Below are 19,499 nucleotides of genomic sequence, written 5' to 3'. Positions count from 1 at the left end.
GCCTCCTCAGCAGCGCTAAGGATGTCCGACTGCAGTTTAGGCCTGCTCCCCGCTGGCAAGTGGACATCCCCCGAGGGCTGCTGGGCTGCCAGAGGGATGTCTGATTGCCATCTTAGGCCCAATCCCCCGGGGAGCAGGCCTAAGCCAGCAGGTGGTCATCCCCCGAGGGGTCCCAGACTGCGAGAGGGCACAGACCAGGCTGAGGGCCCCCCCCCCGCGAATGCACAAATTTTTGTGCACTGGGCCTCTAGTTATAAATAACAGGCATAGAAAACTAAGATAGAGAAGAATTCATCCAACATAAATTTCATTTTCAATATGAATATCAACCTAGTCCTCAGTTGAAATTTTCTAACTGTGTGTGTGTATGTGTGTGTGTGTGTGTGTGTGTGTGCAAGAGAGACAGAGAGATAGATAGAGATAGAGATAAAAAGAGAAAGAAAGAGAGAGGGGGGAGAGAGAGGAGGTGTGCAAGCATGCACAAGAGGGGAGGAGGGATAAAAAGCAGAAGAGACTAAATTGATTAAATAATGTTCTAGGGGAGACATGAGATTGAAACAAAAATGAGCAGCTAGATTCCTGAAAATAAGAGGGCAATGACATTGCTGAGAGAATATCTGGAGAGTATAAATGAAGATATGGGTAAAATTTTAAGGAGAGCAAATCAATATATTTTATATTACTAGTAAAATGAGTGATAATATCAAATATGGATGATGGTGTGAGTAGAATATAGTCAGAACGGGAGCAGAAATTTTCTATGGACAATTAATGGAGTGTACACAGGGATGTAGAGAAGACTGTGAAGTCTCTGGGAGACTTCAAGAAGGTGAGTGTATAGCTGAACAAGGTAGAACTATTTCTTTTTTTTTCCTGGCATTACTCATCAGCCAGGATCTGGTAAAAACAAACAGGGGGATCCTCTCAGATTTGGGAATCTCCTGGAAGATGAGTCCCAATTACATGGTTTGAGATCTAAGGATCAAGAAAAAGGTGTTGAAATGCATCCGTTGCAGCTGAACAGGAAGAACAAAGGCATCTGAAGAGATGTCGCATTTGAAGGATGAGAAGGAAAGAATGCTGATCGGATGCTGAAGTCAGGGAGAAGGTACTCCGTACCTTGAAGTTCTTCAGTTTATAGCCTCAAGGATAGAAAAGTGAAGTAAAACTGGGTGACACTGATTTCAAAAAAAAAAGGGAAGGGTTAAAAGATGTTTCCAAGATGAAGAATCTGGATGTGCCAAAGGTAAATAATTATGCCAATACCCACAGTCTCCACTAGGGAAGACCTCCAAGGAAGTGGTGTTACCAAGAAGAAATCAGGTTTTCATCTATATGCGTCTGTTCCATGTTGGAGAACTTGGAGGATGAAGGAGATCATGACATAAGATGGACCACTGTTAGAAAGAATGAGTTTCCTTTGTAGACCAGGCCTTAGTGACCTGGATTATTTTTAGTCAAATAATATAAAGAAAAAAGTCTGGCATAGGGAAGGAATCATATGAAAGTGAGTCTGACACTGCAGCCATGGAAGTAGAGAAGATTCTAGAATCCCATAAAATAAATTAAGAAATACAAAAATTTACAAATTCATTCCCTATTTTAAATTATAATAAAGCATAACTTAGTAAGTTTGGAGTTTGGATAGTAAGGAACAGATATTTGTGGAGACACAGTAAAACAGATTTTCTCTCCTTTTTCCCGTTTTGATCTACCAGTGTTGTAAAGAGGAGTCAATATACAACATACCTGGTACTCTGCTAACACATGTGATAAAAAAGTATGTTTTGCACTTTTCAATATTTTTTTATATCTTTAGATAAACATGCTATAAAGATTATAATGATATTGACAAACGTATGACATAATCCATGAATAGTTACCTGTTTCTGATTAGTTATCTCTTTCAGGTAAATTACCTGTTTCAGATTAGTTACCTGTTTCAGGTAGCGTGCTGATATTGCAAGTACTTTCATCGCCTTCACCCGCTGAGGTTGAAGCTCTTATTTTAAAGACATATGAGGTATTGGCAAGAAGTTTCATGAACATATACATGTGATCTTGGGGTAAGACTTTTGTAGAATTCCTCTCAACTGTTATCATATAATGTGTAATCACTCCATTTGCCTTTTGGGGTGGGTCCCACCTCACTAAAGCGGACTGCCAGCTAGTTGCCTCACACCGTATGTTCTGTACAACATCTGGAACTTAAGAGATAAATGCCTAAAGTTAAAATTTATACACATGTAGTAGATACATCATTTAATTATGTGATTGCTAAATAAAATCATATCTAGTAGCAGCAGAATAAAAATTTAACATATCAACGGTTCAATTTGTGCTCAAAAAGTTCCCTTTTTTACATATGACCCCCTTTTAGCTAAAACAAATGGCAGTTGGTCTATTTTCTCTGCTCTCTTGTTAATCCTTACAATACTAAACCATTCACTTAATATTTTCCTAGGCCAAAGCCGCAATCACATCCTCAAAACTGCATAGTCAGAGGCAACTGCATAGTTTCAAGTTCAGGCAGGCACTGAAACCTGCTCCTTTATTTCTTAATCAGGAAGGAGAAGTCTTAGCAATACTTTATTATGAAAACTTTTTTGTGCAAAACAAAGATATAGGGTGCCTCCCTGATATGGCTCATCGGGGCCTAACAGTACCAGCAGACATGTAACCAATTTGAGGTGGGGGGTGCTTTTATATGGAGATGGCCTCCTTGGAAGAATTGTGAAGACCTGATTCTTCAGTACATTTATAAAAATCGTTGAAGGGAAGATTTAAATCAGTCCTAGTTTTTAATTTTTTTTATAAAAATCGTCAAAGGGAAGATTTAAATCAGTCCACGTTTCCCTAGAACTTCTCTGAATTCACTTGGAAGTGACCCCGTTTTTTTCAGAAGTGCTCTTTTTATGGTAGACATAGTTAAAGAGCAATAAATACCCAGCCCACCACAGTGACTGGCAGGCTGGAGAGACTGGTTAGTTCCCATGGAAATGTTGAATTACCTGACGACCCCTAATGTCAGCATAGCTTATCCTATTATAGTGAAAAGAGGATGCTACAAGGAAAATTAGAATACAGATAGTTAATAGATTGCAAACAAGTAGTGAAAGGAACCAACTAGCTGTCATTATGTAAATCACAGTTATTGAAAGAATATTCAAGTAAATTTGACTTGTTTACAGCTCTCTCCCCTGATCCAAATTTATGTCTTTACACACCCGTTTGTCTTCCTCTGGAAGATACAGGCATCAGAACTACAGGAGAATACTTACAGAATGAGTGAAATTTAACATTAAAGAAAAGACAATTTCACATCTAATCCAAGGTTCCAGCAATTAAATATCATTAATTATTTGCTTCTTTCTTTTCAAAAACATATCACAATATAGTCATAAAATATGTTAACAAGAGGCAGTTGATAACTTGCTTAAAGTTAATGTACAAAACTGAATTTTGTGAACATCTATTTCACTGACTGTAGCTAAAAACTATGAATTAACCAGCTGATGTTATAACTCTTAAAGTTGAAAATGTCCTATTATTTAACCAATCAGGGTACAGAATGCTGTGGTCTTAGGAATTAAGTACTTTTACAGATATATAGATCCTGCTTTGTTCCTAAACTAGTCTTTTGTTAAAATTTCCTCAGTTTAAAAAGAAAACAAAAGTGTGAATATATGCATATGAACACATGTATTTGATAGCAGACAAGACCCAGCCTAGTTTTAAAGAATTAAAATTCAACTTCCATTTGAGTGAACTATTAAATAATACTTTATCACATAAACTGAAAAAGGGAAGGGGAAAGGGTTAAATACAAATGAAATATCTTAGGTGATTCAAAATGCTGTGTCTAACCTGATTCTTGGGTTGTGAATTTTAGTACATTACTAAATTGATTGCCATTTCCCACTTTGGTGAAGGCAGAGATGCTGATAGAGTAGGTGCTGACTGGCTCCAGTCCAACAAGCTTGGCTTCAGTTTGAAAACCTGAAATATTCTGAAAAGTAGGAAAACAAATTAATCACAATGCATCATCAAAAATGTGTTTGTAACTGGAAGACATATTTCAACACATCAAAGTTATGCCATGTTTAACCTATGATTTAATAAGCATGGACATTTTAATTAAAAGAGAAAATATTAAATGTTTTTGTGGCGCAGGGAGTGCACAGCTGATAATGCAAGGATAAACTGGACATTCAGCATGAAGAATCTCATTATTGACATTTCTTAAAAGACTAGATTATTTTGTTTTCATTTTGCCTCCCAGATTCTTACTTGGAATTACATCCTAATTACTTTCTTTAAATATACCAAAATTAAAGTCCTCAATTTAAATCCATTTTACAGGTGGTCAGAGATACTTGATTTTTCTTGAATTCATCTAAATTCATTTTAAATACCCAATAATATTCTGTTTAAGTAAATTAATTCATCATCTACTATATGCTAAGCAAGGGAATACAGCAGTGAATAAACAAATATCTGCTCCTATGAAGCTTATATTATGAGTTTTCCTAGACAACTCCTACATTTCCTATTTTACAGAACTTTAGGAAAAAGAGATAAGAAAGAAAACAGCACAGGCACCCAAGAAAGAAAATGTTTTCTCATAGAAAATTTTACCATTGAGTATGAAATTTTCATTCAAAGATAATTATCCTAACCAAGAGAGCAGTTAAATAAAGAATAAGACAATATCCTTTGTGGTATAACTTTAAGAATATTGCATTATATCTGACCCAAAATATAAAACACTTTGACTTATTTATTAAATATTTCAGTAACAGAAATTTAGCAAGATTACTAACTCTTGGGTACTTAGAATCATATTTTAAATTAATCTCCGGCAAGTCCTTGAACTCACTACATTACACTATTTCCTTTCATTTTTTCACACTTACTATTTACAAAGCATACTGTCAGATAACCAGCATATTAAAGAACATATAAGGCATGGCCCCTGTCATCAAGGAATTTTAATATTAATTAGAGAAATCTACAAACAATTGCTACTAAGAAAAAATTAAACACAGTGTAGGTATATTTTGATTTTGGTTAGAAAGGCTGGTACCCAGAGAAGTGCCTGAACTCAAGAGTTGACAATGAAAGTGTGAGAGTGGATAGTAAACAGGTTGACACAAGAATAACAGTAAGAAGACCTAAGTGAGGAGTATTGCTGAACATCTTTTAATAGAACTTTTCACTGAATAAACGATTTCAGGATACAGGACCGGCCTGAGTTATCTGCAGACCCGGATCTTCTTGATCTCCTTGGGAACCACTCTGGAGTGACTGGCATGGCAGACATTTGGAGTGGCTCTGGAGTACTCTACCTCCATGAACCCACATATAACTCGAAAAAATAAAAATAAATAATAGAAACTGATACTGTTGTGGCATAGGGGTGGATGAAAACATAGAAAGAAAAATAGGAATATAGAGAAAACAAAACAGTGGGAGGGAACTAGATACAGTAAATTAGATGTCAAGAAAAGAAAAAGGTGGCATGAGAGTACAGTGAAAGAAAACAAGATCGTGAGAATTGATGGAAGAGAAAATAGATGTAAAAAGAGGAGCTAAGAGTAGTAGATTTTAAAGAAAAACTATGTTCTCCACCCCAAAATTATATAATCAATACTTTATGGTATAAAGATTGTATTTTGCTGCCAGTGGAATGTTAATGATAGTATTCATATTGAGAGAACAGAATGTCTAAAAATCTTAGAATACAACTTATTTTCATAGTAAGATTATGACATAATGTCATGTTATACTTAGGGCTATTATATTGCTGGATGGATATTTTGTTCTTTTTATCACTATGTATAATAACAATAATAGCTAACACACTTATCACATGCCAGGGATAGTCCTAAGTGCTTTTTGTAGATTCTTCCTTCTAACCCTCACTTTTTAAGGTATGTATCTTTATAACTCCCATTTGGCACTTAAAGAAACTGAGTCATAAGAGGTTAAACAACTTGTCTAACGCAGAGCAGTAACTCTTAAAAGTAATGGCGTCGATGCTGGAGATCACTGTTCTGAGAAGAAAAGATCACACAATGACACCCATGCTCTAACACACATACCCATTATCCCACAAACAAGATCACATTAAGAAAATGATTCATTTTTCCCTTTTAATATCTATTTGCCACTGACCCCTATAGCCAAAGCAAATTAAAAGTTGGAAAATGTTAAGATTAGAAAAGAGATAGATATTAGAGGGCTAGAGACTTTAGGTCATTAATATAATTTCACACTGTTGGGAAAGAGAGTCCACATTTATGGAGTACTAAATATAATTCAAATTCTACTGAGCCTTTCAGATTTTGAAGTAATACATTGATTTCCAGAAAGTTATTTGTTTCTTATGATATAATCTTAATCACAGATTTTGATTTTTACTATTTCCTTTGTAAGCTACATACACTATAAAAATGATTTACCATCAGCAATAAATTGAAATGCATATAACAACAATGTTTACTGCAGATTTTTTGTACTCTTCTTGCTATAACTAAATAAGAGCATACCAGTGCTTCAATTTGCCTTTGGGAAAAAAGAACACTTTAAAAAAATAAATGTCATGTATTATAACATATTTTGGCAATTAAATGCTAGAAATCATAGAAGTATATTTCAGTCCTTTTGTTACATCAGTTCTTTGGCTAGTTTTCATTGATTCTGAGACCTAAAAATGGAGGAGGGAAAGGGTGTTTAGTGCTGCAAACTAATTAGTGTTGCAAGTAAAAGATAATGATACATCTTAAAATACCAATTAGTGTGGGATTATATGCTATCAGGGAAGATTACCAGAAGTCCAGTAAAAACACTTTTCAGAAAAGGTTAAAACCATTAACTTGGCACTTCATTCTAACAACAAATAGAAATATATTACATTTAAGATAATAACAGTTTTTAGTCTGAAAAATATTTTACTATGTACTTTCCAGCACTCACAAAATGGTGCAATTATTTCTTAAAATGCAGACGTGTAGAAGTTAGAAATTCTAAGTAAATCATTCTATGAACTCTTCAGTTTCCATATTTGGCAAGTATTTTCTGTGTTTTCCGTAAGCATCCTTCAATTGCAGGGAACTAAAAATGTTTCTTGAAAGATGGCCCTTGTTTTGTTTAAAGCAATCCATTTTCTCCCTGCATGCCAAAAGTTTCATTCACGTTCTGAATTTTTTAAATAAAAATATACTGTCATAATCAACCTACCTTATAAAATATAGTATCAGTTTCATGTTCATGAATTTTAAAACTATATACTTTAACAATACCGCCTGGCACAGGACTCGGGCTCCATTGCAGCCACACAGAATCTGAAGTGTAGTTGATTAAAGTCAAATTTTGAGGAGGTGCTAAAGGCACTGTAGGAAAACACATTATAAAACTTATATTCGTGATTTTTAACATGAAAATATCATTGTGACTGTAGCTTCCTGAAGACACTAGTTAAGAAAGACTTACAAAATGATCATATTTTAATTTCAGAAACCAATAGCATAAACAATGATGTTTTTGGAACCCAGTAGTTCCAAAGCAGCTTTAAACAGAACACTTCGTTCTGAAGCCCGAATTAAAGAAGAAAAAAGAATAAAAGTTAAGCGAAGTAGATGAATAGTTGTAAACCTGTTACAAATAGACAATCAAATATCCTCTCATTTCCATGCGGTTCCTTTCAAAAGAGAGAGCAAGTGCTGCAACAGTGAAGCATTGGAAGAAATAGGCATTCCGGCTTACCTGACTCGTCTGTGTAAAAGAAAAGAACACTGGAAGGACCGAGTCCCTTTACAGTTCTTGCAGCAGCAAAAATACTATATAGTGTAAATGGTGAGAGCTCTTCCAATATTATATAGTTATCAGAAGTAATGAAAGAATAGCTTTCATTTGGTCCTTGTAAAGTTAAATCATAACTTATTATGGCACCATTTGGTTTTACTGGGGGATCCCATGATAAGAGAACTGAGGTAGAGGAAAGGTTTTTAAAAGTGTTGATTATTGGTGAAGTTTCTGGGACTATAAAAGAAAAAAAGAATATTAAATGAAACCAAAGTGAATTAGCATTTTAAAAAGGCTTTAATAATAATGGGACTTCATTTTATTAGCATCTAATTATTTAAATTTTAAGAAACTTATAGCTTATTGTGTTTATCGAAAGGCTAGTTACTTGAGAATAAATAATCTATATAATTATAAAAATAATGTTTTCTGTCAGAAAGAAATATAAATTAAAAAAAAAAAACACAATCTACTTAATAGACAATAAAAGGATCCAGCCTACCATCTTCTTCAGTTTTGATGTGTAGCTGGGCAGTATAGGTATCAGAAAATCCCTTTTCGGTTGATGGAGTGATTTTTAATATATAATCAGTGTATTTTTCCAGATTATCAAAATACATGCTTGTCTCATATGTAACTAGAGGTGGTCTTACGTGGCGAGGAGTCTGCTGTAAGCTCAGAGAGACATAGTAGAAGACTAGACCGTTGGGTTGAGGTGGTGGGCCCCAGCTTACATTTATTGCAGTTGACGAAATGGACTCATAAGTCAGGTTTCCAACAGGCCCTTCAGGTACTATGACAGGTAGTGTGCAAAATATAAAAATTATCAGTCACCCTAAATAATGTTAACTAAATTCACAAACTGAGGATATTGTTAAAATGGCATCTATTGCATCATCAGTTCTTAAATTGTTTAAATGCAGATACAGTAAATATCACCTATTATAAAATATCTTCTAAATAATATTAAAAATCATTCAAAATAAGTCCTGTCATCTCACACATCTATTATGTGTGAGAATTATTTTTCTATAATATTCTCTTGGCTTTTCTTTCTTACAATATGGAGATTATGAGTGTGTAGATATGCATGTATGCGTGTGTATTTTATTGCAATAATGTAATTAGCTATAAAATATTTTTGTTTCTAAAAAATGCCTGAAATAATATTAACCACATATTGCATTAAAACACTTTTGTTAAAGTCTATGTAAACAAATATCTCCATATATTTTACCATATCTTATTCTGCTGGTTAACTTGTGAACTATTTAAAGATTGTTCCAACAAGGAAAGCATTCACTCCTCGTATATATAGTCTGTCAACTTATAATCTTCAGATGATAAACATGGAATTTTACTCTCAGAAGTAGAGGTCAATACCATTTCTCAATATGAGACTAGTCTTTAAATAAAAGTGGACAAGGTGGGATTGGGGGACCAGTTGAAGGGATTAGCAAATACAAGTTGGTAGTTACAAAATAGTCACAGGGATGTAAAGTACAACATAGGGAATATAGTCAATAATATTATAATCACTATGTATAGTGCCAGATGGGTACTGGAAATATCAGGAAGAATACTTTGTAAAGTATATGATTGTCTAACCACTATGCTGCAAACCTGAAACTAATGTAAAATAATATTAAAATGAATAAAAGTTACAACCATAAGAAGAAATAGGCAATGATCCATGTATCATATTCTCAAAGCTGAAACCTAAAAAACATTGATAGTTTCAGTCATTATAGTTAGCACAAACAAGATTCTGCAGAAGCCGCATACAAGAAACTTCTGGGGTTAAAAAGTTATTCTGGGCATATTAGTCACAAATACAAAACAAACAAAGATGCTGCATAGAGTCATATGTGGATTAAAAGACTGAAATGAAATAGCTGCTAGAGAAAAAAGTGTATTTCCTAAAGCAAATGGGTAAGCATAGCAGCTATTAGAAAACCCATCCATGTGTACAACGGTTTTTCATGGCCAAACCGAATGGCTGTGACATCCTTTGAAGCAATAACAGCAACACAATTTTCATGAATAAATGGTAGCAGTTTATATGAAGAGAAAGGCTATTATTATTGTAATAGTTTTATAGCTATGTTAAATGCATTTTCAAACTTTTATAATGACTAGTTAAATGTGCCTAAATAAAATGTAGGTCTTACTACAAATACATACAAATAGAAGGTTGTGAAATAATTATAAAGTTTTAAGTTAATCCTATTAAATATTAATAAATACTTTTCATTTACATACTGTCTTGATCTGTGTATACTTGAACTATGTCACTGCTTTTATTCCCATTTCCAACTGAAGTACTTGCTGTTACCCAAAATGTATAGTAGCTGAATATTGCCAGTTTATCTATTATTGCAGATACGGTCATATTGTCAAAGTCATTGGTGACTTCATGGAGTGTAAAATTCTGAAAAATAAACATATTGTTTTAATTGTTCAGAATATAGTTTTAGTATACATGAACATTTCAAAATAATTATTCATGAATTGGTTGCCTCATTATTTTAATATGTTAATCTTTGAGGAAAATTAACATAGGACATTTTATTGCAATAATTAAACTGGAAATATGTTTGTACTAAAAGAGGAATCTATGGTAGCAGTTTTTATTAAAAAATCAATATATAGAGCAGCAAAGAGAACAAAACTCTTAGCAATGAAGAAGGTCCAATGACCAACTGAAAAATGCTACATCTTTGCTGACAGTGTTAGCTTTCTTATGAAACATTCAAGTATTTTTCAAAATGTTAATGATATATTTTAAAATTTGAGAGTATAATATATTTTTAATTTTTCCTTCCTATTAAAGAAGAAGGAATTATGAAAGTATTCATCTCTTTCTATTAACTAAATATAATTATTCATCTTTAATGAGTCTTCTTGTTCTCTATAATCCTGGGGAGGAGAGGAGGGCAGTTAGATACACTCTCTTATATGCAGAGTAAGAAATTTTATAAATTTCTGGCCTGACTCCTAGTTATATTGGTCCCAAGGCATTGTTTAAATTATTGGGAAATTTATACGATCATTTTCTCTCGAGCAAATATTAAACACAAAACACACAAAGAAAATAAATTTTAAAATAGAGGAAAACAGACTTTTAACAAAAAAAACATTTGGCAATTAGTATGAATCAATTTGTAATATGTTCATCTACATAGAGAAATCTAAATCATTCCAATCTACACAAAGCCCTTACATAGAGTTCTATAAACCTGTCTTCATTCTGGCAGGATAGCTCTGGGAACATCATCTAAGCTCACAGCGCCTTCTTCCTCAACTATAAAATGGGAATAACCATTTCTACTTCACAGAGAGCTTTAGGGATTAGATGATATGAAGCACATTAAGCAATTAAAACCATGTCCGCACATAACAAAAAACAACAAATGGCAATTAGGTAATTTAACTTAATAACATTGAATAATCAATTTGACTAAAATTCGTAGTTAGGATGATTTTACACCATATCAACAAATTAAATTCAGCAAGTTTTTGAGGTTCCTTTGCCAATATTTGGGGAAGAAGAGAAGAATGAGTATAATAGAAGATCTATTACAATTTTGTGGTGATTTATTTAGGAGCAGACAAATTAAATTAATGTAACAATCTCACACAAAATATGATTTGTGAATTTCAATATTTTCCAACAAATCTACTTCACACATAGAATAACAAGCTTATATAAAGTACCATGTAAAATGTTAACATAGTTTTTTGGTGTAACTTTTAATTTTTCTTTATAATAGAATTTATTCTGATTACCTATTATATGACCTTGATGACAATTAAGTCACAAATTATTTTGAATCAGCCAGAAGTTATTTATACTGAGTGTGCATAGACATGCATAGACATGTAAAGATATAACAAATTTAGAATTAAATCAATTATCTAAATTATTTCATTCCTTTATTTATTTTTGGGAAAAAATCTTGTGATTCAAATGATCTAATTAAGGTTTACTCTTTTGTGTATAGAAATATAGTCAGAAGGTATTTAGCAAAAACTTTTCAAATTTGATTAATCACCTAGTATTTATATTGCACTTTACAATATACTAAGACAAAGTCAGGCATACTGAGGAGACATGCCATGAGTGGGTAGAAATTAAAGCGCAGAAGCATTAATACACTTTATAAAACACAATTTGCAACAATTGAGAGCAGAATGGGGATTGTCAAGTAGTAGTAGAGCGATTAACTTCCCCAGAATAAGAAGGAAAGATCACTACAAACTCAAGTGCTCCAAAGTATCACTAAGTACTGACAATAATGTTGGTCTATTAAAATAATTTATGTCCTTTCAATTAAAAATATATTTTATAAGGGAATAGACAGGGATGGAAGATGTTTTTTTTAATAAAATATGTTTTTATTGATTTTTAGAGAAAGAGGAAGGGAGATGGATAGAGAGTTACACTGAGTGGCCAGATTATTATGACCACCCCATCAGTACAATGAAGTGAATTAGTTATGCAAATAATAATAATAAAACCTTGAGAGTATTTGCTTAGGAAGTTTTCAATATTCCGTATTTTTGGAAGTGTCAATGAAGTACTGATGGGGTGGTCATAATAATCTGGCCACTCAGTGTAGAAACATCCATGAGAGCGGAACATCATCAATCAGCTGCTTCCTGCACGCCCCCTAACTGGAGATCCAGGCTGAAACCCGGGCATGTGCCCTGACTGGGAATCCACCCTGTGAATTCTTGGTTCCTGCGTAGATGTTCAACTACTGAGCTACACCAGCCAGGCTCAATTAAACTATTTATTGAGTATTAAACCTATGCATGATACAGTACAGAGGACTTTGGGAGATGGGAAGATAAGTGTCACATGACCCTTTTCTTCAGGTTGTTTGTTACAGCATAAGGGAGCCTAAGACAAGTATGAGATACCAGGACTGGGAATCAGAATATGACGTGCTATGCATGAGATAATTCTACAAATCTCGGCGGGAAGGAGAAGGAAAAGCATGGGGAAGAAAATAAGTTATACACTTATTCCATTACATAATTTTGACTTTGAGGATTTCTTCTATTCTGCCAATCCAAAATAGAAAATTAGGGCGTGAAGATTTTGATGCTATATTTAACATTAACTGTAGGAAGAAATTAAAGCACAGATGAACTTCAAAAATATGTGAAATGTTTAACATCATTAGCTTTTGCCCTCTTGCAGCTGTCAAACTTAAAAGCATTCTCAAGATTATTTAATAAAATATTACATTGTCTAAGATAGATAAATTGCAAATGAGATTGTTTTATATACCCAGGTTTGGATAAGGAGGCTCGGAAGATCATGTTGAAACCAGAGTTAGATGTTTACTCTTGATTATTTAGACACGGACAAAGAGAACCAAATTAAAATCATGAATAAGCCATCAAGTAAATTGTACACAAGCAAAAGCTTTGGTAAGATTCAGAATTATTGACACCACTTAGCAAATTTTTGGCAATTTATGAAAAAAGAAAAATCTGCAGTTCCAATCATCTCTGTGACATAATGACATTGCTAAATGTATAAACAACATTATAGTTAGAAAATATTAATAAATTATATACTAATCCCATATCTCTTCCCCAAATAGAGCAGAACAAAGAGGTATAGCAAAAAGAGGGATCCTCCCTCTTACTCCTTTCTTAGCAGGCCTAGAACGGAATGTAAAACCAAACCAACCTCTGGACTTTCTTTTACTCACTGCTGGGTTAGTGCTGAGACAGCTTGCAAAGTTCTGCTCTGACCCCATTCATTAGCGTAAACGTTACTACAGATGCACTGCAGCAAGTCATACTGTAGGCCCAGAGATTGCTGCTCATAGGACTCACTCTAGTAACTAAGCCTGGGTTGCCAGTCACAAATGGGATCAGGCAACCTGGAATGTCTAAGACTTATCTCTCTTCTCCTGCTCAAAATGATACAGAGAAATAGGAATGGCCAGAGTCACAACCAACGTGCAGTCCATAGTGTCTATCAGTAAATGGCAGGATATTTTCTAAATGAGTGTTTTCCATATCATAGCCCATCTTTCCTCAATCCTGATCCAGTCACAGTCCAATTTTATTCTTTTAATACATATTAGTTCTGTAAAATATTTAGTTTAGAAAGATAAATTCTGCTGAAAAAATATTTTCTACATGAATTGCATTTTAGCTATTTTCATATTATCATTCATATCTTAGAAAGTGTCCATATGCAAAGTGTGTGAGTCTAGTACCTTGCATACCTCAAGTTAACCACATTTCTAGTTTTCATTATATCGGATAATAGTAATAATAGTTATTACTACTCCAGCTAACAATTGAAAACAGTTTTTAAAAATAAAAAACACACAAACATATCCAAACACGAGAGCTATTTATATTGTATACAAACAAAAGAAAATTTGTCTTAGTTGGGAAATAATTGAGGGTAAATGAAACCATCAACTCTTTAGAGAACACTTCTTAGAGGAGTGGAATTTGGGCCATATTTTTATACAGAGTTTTAAATAGGTGGCAGCTTCATTGTTGATAATACCTTTGAAGCTAATATAGAAATGTGTGTGTGTGTACACATACATAGAGAGATTAAAATATATCTGACATTTCTCCACCACATTTTTCTGTCATTGGGAGCTTTATAAAATGACTATAGATAATTATCAATGTAAGATAAATTATTTTTTCTACCATGCCGACTCTATACCATCATCAATTGAAGGATGTAAATAAAGAACTAGGAGAAAACTCAGGTCTTACCTGCACAAAAGTACCTGAAGTATTTCTGTAATAAACAGAATAATATTGTATAACCCCATTAGGTTTTGAAGGTGGCTTCCAAAAGAGAATTATTGATGAAGAACTGATATTTGCATAATGAACATCTTTTGGGGGATCACTCGGTGCTATAAAAAAAGCAATTGAACAGAAAACTGAACTTGTGGCTCCAAATAATGTCTGAAATGTTCTAAATTTTACTTGCCTTTGATAATTGATAACTGTTTTTCAAAAAAAAACAACTTAAATTGGAATATCATCTAATTACAAGTCAGAAATGAAATCCGTAAGGCTCAATGGGCAATCCCTCTAACACTATAGCAATATCCAAGCAGAGGAAAAGACTGATTCTTAAACATAAAACACTATCTTAGCTCTGAAGCATGCCTACTGCCCTGGATTGAAAAACAACATTATAACGAGTTTCCAATATAGAATATGTAATATGAAATTCTAACTTAGAATTTTTAAATCGAATAATAGAGGATAATGGTAGAGAGCTGACTTTGTGCATTTTATTTTGTCTCATTTAACAAACACATAAAATGTTTACTAAGTGTCCAGTTCTGTTCTGAGTGCATTTACAAATATAGATTCATTAAATCCTCATAGAACCTTGTGAAGTAGGTACTATATTGTTTCCATAATACAGATAGGAAACTGAGGCACAGAGAGATCAGCTAACTTTTCCATTATCACACAGCTAGAAAGTGACCAAAAAGCAATTTTGCATCCAACCAATGATAAATATTAGGCTTAATAATACATATTTATAATTAACACTTATGTTGTATAGGTAGGATATTCTTTTACGTGGTCTACAAGGATAAGAACTCACCTCCCTCAGGTGTTCGAAAGTTAATAATATTGCTTCTTTTTTTTCCATCACCAAATCTGGTGCTAGCTGTTACATATGCGTTATATTCAACATTATAGTCCAAATCTGAAAACTCTAATGATATTTCAGTTACATTAATAGTTCTTAATGATGACCTATCCCTGAGAGAGAAAAAAAGAGATTATCTGTAGAATTGACTTTTAAATTAAATGTTACATATATATATATTGAGCAGATTACATTAAAAATGAACATGTGCACAGAAATTTATTAATCCAGACTAATAAGATAATGATGCCACTTATCCTGAAATGCTAGAAAGAGAGAACTTCAGAATTCAATAAATGAATGTCTTTTGTTTTCAAATATATTCAATGTCTAATGTGTTCATATTAGAGTTTGCTTGGATTAATTTTAATGAATCTCTAGGAATACTATATGTTCAAAGTAATCACAGCATTTTTTTCATACCAATGTTTTAGTTGTTCAAATATTTGTCCTTTAAGTGTTGACAAAATCTTATTTGTAATATGTATTTATCAACAAACTCATTTTTCATATATTATACAAAAGTAATATCTACTTCAGACAAATTCAAATAAATAGTAAATATCTGAATAGTAGTATCTAAAATAGCAAATATGTATTTATTTAATTAGAAACAAGACTGAAAATAATGTACATATAACATATAGGAAAAAATAGAGTTCATATCTCTCATTCAATTAAAATCTTAAAAGTATTTACACTGTCAATCCAGAAAAGAAAATAAATACTCTTCTAGTAAGTAGTAAAATCCAGGAGAAGGGGAAAAAGTCAAAGAACAAAATATTGCTAAGTAAAAGTGTCCTACAATTATTTTATTTCACTTATGTTAGTTCAGGCTCCATAGGTTTGAATTGGGTATAGATTACAATCTAAATTAAAGAATGAACCTGTATATAGAGGTGTGAAAACTGCATTTCTAAAATAAATTTAGATTTTAAGAGCAATAAAATTAATTATTAAATAACTTATGAAATATGGCCAACATCATAGAATAAATACATATCTCTTATAATCTCATTTTTCCTTCTTTAGAAACACAAGGAATCTAAGACTTCAATGGTTACTCTCTATGAAGATAAAAGGTCCTTTCTTTACCATTGAAATGTGTGAATTCTTGAACAATTAAAAGGGTTTTAGGTGAATTAAGGGTATCCACAAAAAGAAATTTCAGCCATGGTGTTACCATTACAAAGGCATCAATTCACTCCTTATATAATTATGGTTATCTGAAAAACATTGAAAACTTACCAGAGTGAGAAAAATATGGACTCAGAGAATGCTATTGGAGATAGGTAGGATAGGCCAGATTACTCAGCAGTTGGAAACAGTTTGATCAGATGTCCTTTTTCAAAAGCAGGAGAGCTTTCCTAGACCTCACTGACACTACAGGAGAGGGTCTCCTCAAACTCAAGGCTGTGGCTATTAGTCTCACACAAATAGGCCTTTGTATAGAAACTTCTCCCAAGTCTACATTCCTGTCAGCAGAACACTACAATGTACCTAATCCAACACTAATATGTGGAAATAGACATGCTGGCAAACTCTCACTACTAGTCTGGGTATTAATCTTCTTATTTCTGCAAGTTTGACAAAAAAAATAAATCTATGTAATTTGCACATCTCTGATGGTGAGTGAGATACAATGTCTTCTTATAATTTTATTGGTCATTTTTTAATAACTTGTTCATGCTATTTGTTTTCTTTATTTTATTTGAGTCTTTTTAATAGAGAACAATATATGTTGGAGTTAGGAATCATTGTTCTTTTAGACAGTGCTCCAAAAATACAAAGATATATACCTTCTCCACCCTCTCTGAATTTAGAGGTGACATGCATGCAATCAATATTCAGCAAAATTCAACAAAATTTACTGAGTATCCACTTTATGTCAGGAGTTCTATTGGACATAAATACGAGTAAGATACAGAAAGAAAAAGCAGTAAATAACTATAAAACTTTTCATTAATAACCATGTGACCTCCTTAGAGATGAGAATAATAAATCCTACCCCCGCCAGTGCCTGAAAGCAAAGAAAAAGGAATGAGCAAAAAATGAGTTGTGACTAATGAGTAGAAAAGGAAAATAAAACAATAGCCCTAAAGATGCAGGAAGTTCTTTACTACAGAGCTAGTTTGTAAGAATGGAGAGTAGAATAGAAGGTTGAGTGAGGTGAGAAGAGCAAGAAGGGAAGCCTACCTGACAAAGCAGGTCTAACTCACAAATCCACAGTCACAAACAGCGTAGAAATAGAAGGAATGTAAATGTCACACAACACTTAACCTCTAAAATACGTAACTTTCAACATCAGCCAAAGCTCCTGATTAGTATACATTTTTAAACTGAGAAAAAACTCGAGGGGAATCTTCAGTGAAATAATTTTAATGATTTAGTTCTAGAAATTTATTACATTTTTAAAGCTGTTGGAAATTTGAGAAATCAAAACTATTCAAATGACTCTGAAATTATTCAGAAAAATATCCTGTATAATAAAAGCACAATATGCTAAGTGTCTGACCCCTTGACCAGTCGCTATGATGTGCACGGACCACCAGGGGGCAGATGCTCTGACAGGTAGGTTAGCTTGTTGCTGGGGTCCAGCCGATCAGGACTGTGTGAGAGGGCTGGACATGCACTGAAGCCTCCTGCAATCCTGCCCCAGCCAGCCTCCCCTCCCCTCTCCCCCTGATCACCCCGATCGATCGGGTCTGGGCGAGACAGCCCTCAATCAGCCCTAATCACCAGCTAGGCCAAGGGACCCCACCCATGCACAAATTCGTGCACTGGGTCTTTAGTAAAATATAATTTTTAGGGCATAAAGGAAATTCTAAAGCATAAAAGTATTTCTTTGCTTTAGCAATTTCTTTGCTTAATTTTTATCACATCAAGACCATGCCAGGCAGCAATGCCCTATAAAGTAATCATGAATACAAAAACCCCCTGGGAAGACTTAAAGATTTTTTCCCATTTCCCTAAGTGTGAACCTGAATGGTTTTCTAGATAGGTTGGAGCCCCTATGAAAGGTCAAGGTCTTCTTTCTAAACTACATCATTTTATATTTTGTTTCCCGTGGGCAATCTAATCTGATAATACATTCATTTAAATTCATTTCTATAAATTCATTTTCAAAACTTTAATCTGCTCTTATCTAAATACTAGAGGCCTGTTGTACAAATTTGTGCATGGGTGGGGTCTGGCCGGCCCACCCCGATCAGGGCTGATCAGGATGGGCCGGCAGAGGGGGAGAGGACCATGGTGGGGCGGGCGGTGTTGGCCACTTGGCCCCGCCCCCTAGTCAAACTCCAGGTTGAACTCCTGGTCAAGGGGAATATTTTCATATTAGCCTTTTGTTATATAGGATTCTAGATAGATCCTTTTATTCACTAAATTCCACTACCCCAAAACAAAGAATTTCAATATCCAATTACTTGACTTTTTATCAAATCATTATATCCCTCATATGTTCCCACTACAAGGAAACTACTCTTCTATGTTACACTTCAGTACTTTAGTAATTGGCTGTTAAACAGACCCAAACTAGCAAGGCATAATTAGTTGCACATTCTATAATCCTAAAGCTTTTCTAGGGTCTCAGAGAAAGTCTGAGTCAACATAGGGTATTCAATTGTTGCTACTGCTTATTGTCATCATTTGGTTAGCTGGTTGATTTGGCTTAATTTTGTTTTGCTTGTTTGCCTTTAGCAGAAAAAGACATATTTATAAGATTTAGAGGAAAAATCCACTGAAGAGAATGAGTTTGAAGCTAAGAATGCACTTATAAACCAGGGCCTTGGAGAAGACAAGGAATTAGGGTCCAAAAGACAGAAGGAGGAATTGTGCTTGAGTTGAAGGAGAAACATTTTCATTCCCTGAGAGTGGAAAGATTCCCTCTGGCTAAATAAGAAATTTGGATTTTATTCTGAGAGTAACGGAACGTTCTTGGGATGTTTTCTCCAGGAGTGTGAAATTTGGGTGTATGGTTACATTAAATATCCCATGCAATACTAAGATTAATTTCCTGTCT

The 19,499-nt window shown here is 33.7% G+C and overlaps 1 protein-coding gene across 2 annotated transcripts in view; it reads right to left on the bottom strand.

The window, feature by feature from the left end:
• Positions 1-19,499, bottom strand: part of PTPRQ (protein tyrosine phosphatase, receptor type, Q) — a 219,873-nt gene that overhangs the window by 131,316 nt on the left and 69,058 nt on the right. For both annotated transcript variants that reach the window (XM_014531678.1, XM_005884154.2), the window contains exons 18-25: positions 15,431-15,591; positions 14,575-14,720; positions 10,069-10,237; positions 8,309-8,599; positions 7,768-8,043; positions 7,243-7,394; positions 3,868-4,009; positions 1,938-2,207 (exon numbers count right to left, since the gene is read on the bottom strand). In XM_014531678.1, the coding sequence (XP_014387164.1) occupies positions 1,938-2,207; positions 3,868-4,009; positions 7,243-7,394; positions 7,768-8,043; positions 8,309-8,599; positions 10,069-10,237; positions 14,575-14,720; positions 15,431-15,591 (1,607 nt within the window). The remainder of the gene's footprint in view (positions 1-1,937; positions 2,208-3,867; positions 4,010-7,242; positions 7,395-7,767; positions 8,044-8,308; positions 8,600-10,068; positions 10,238-14,574; positions 14,721-15,430; positions 15,592-19,499) is intronic.

This window comes from Myotis brandtii, unplaced genomic scaffold (genome assembly GCF_000412655.1).
Source record: "Myotis brandtii unplaced genomic scaffold, ASM41265v1 scaffold82, whole genome shotgun sequence".
Classification (NCBI taxonomy): Eukaryota; Metazoa; Chordata; class Mammalia; order Chiroptera; family Vespertilionidae; genus Myotis; species Myotis brandtii.
The sequence above is the reverse complement of the archived record's forward strand: the minus strand, read 5'-3'. Positions and strand labels throughout refer to the sequence as shown.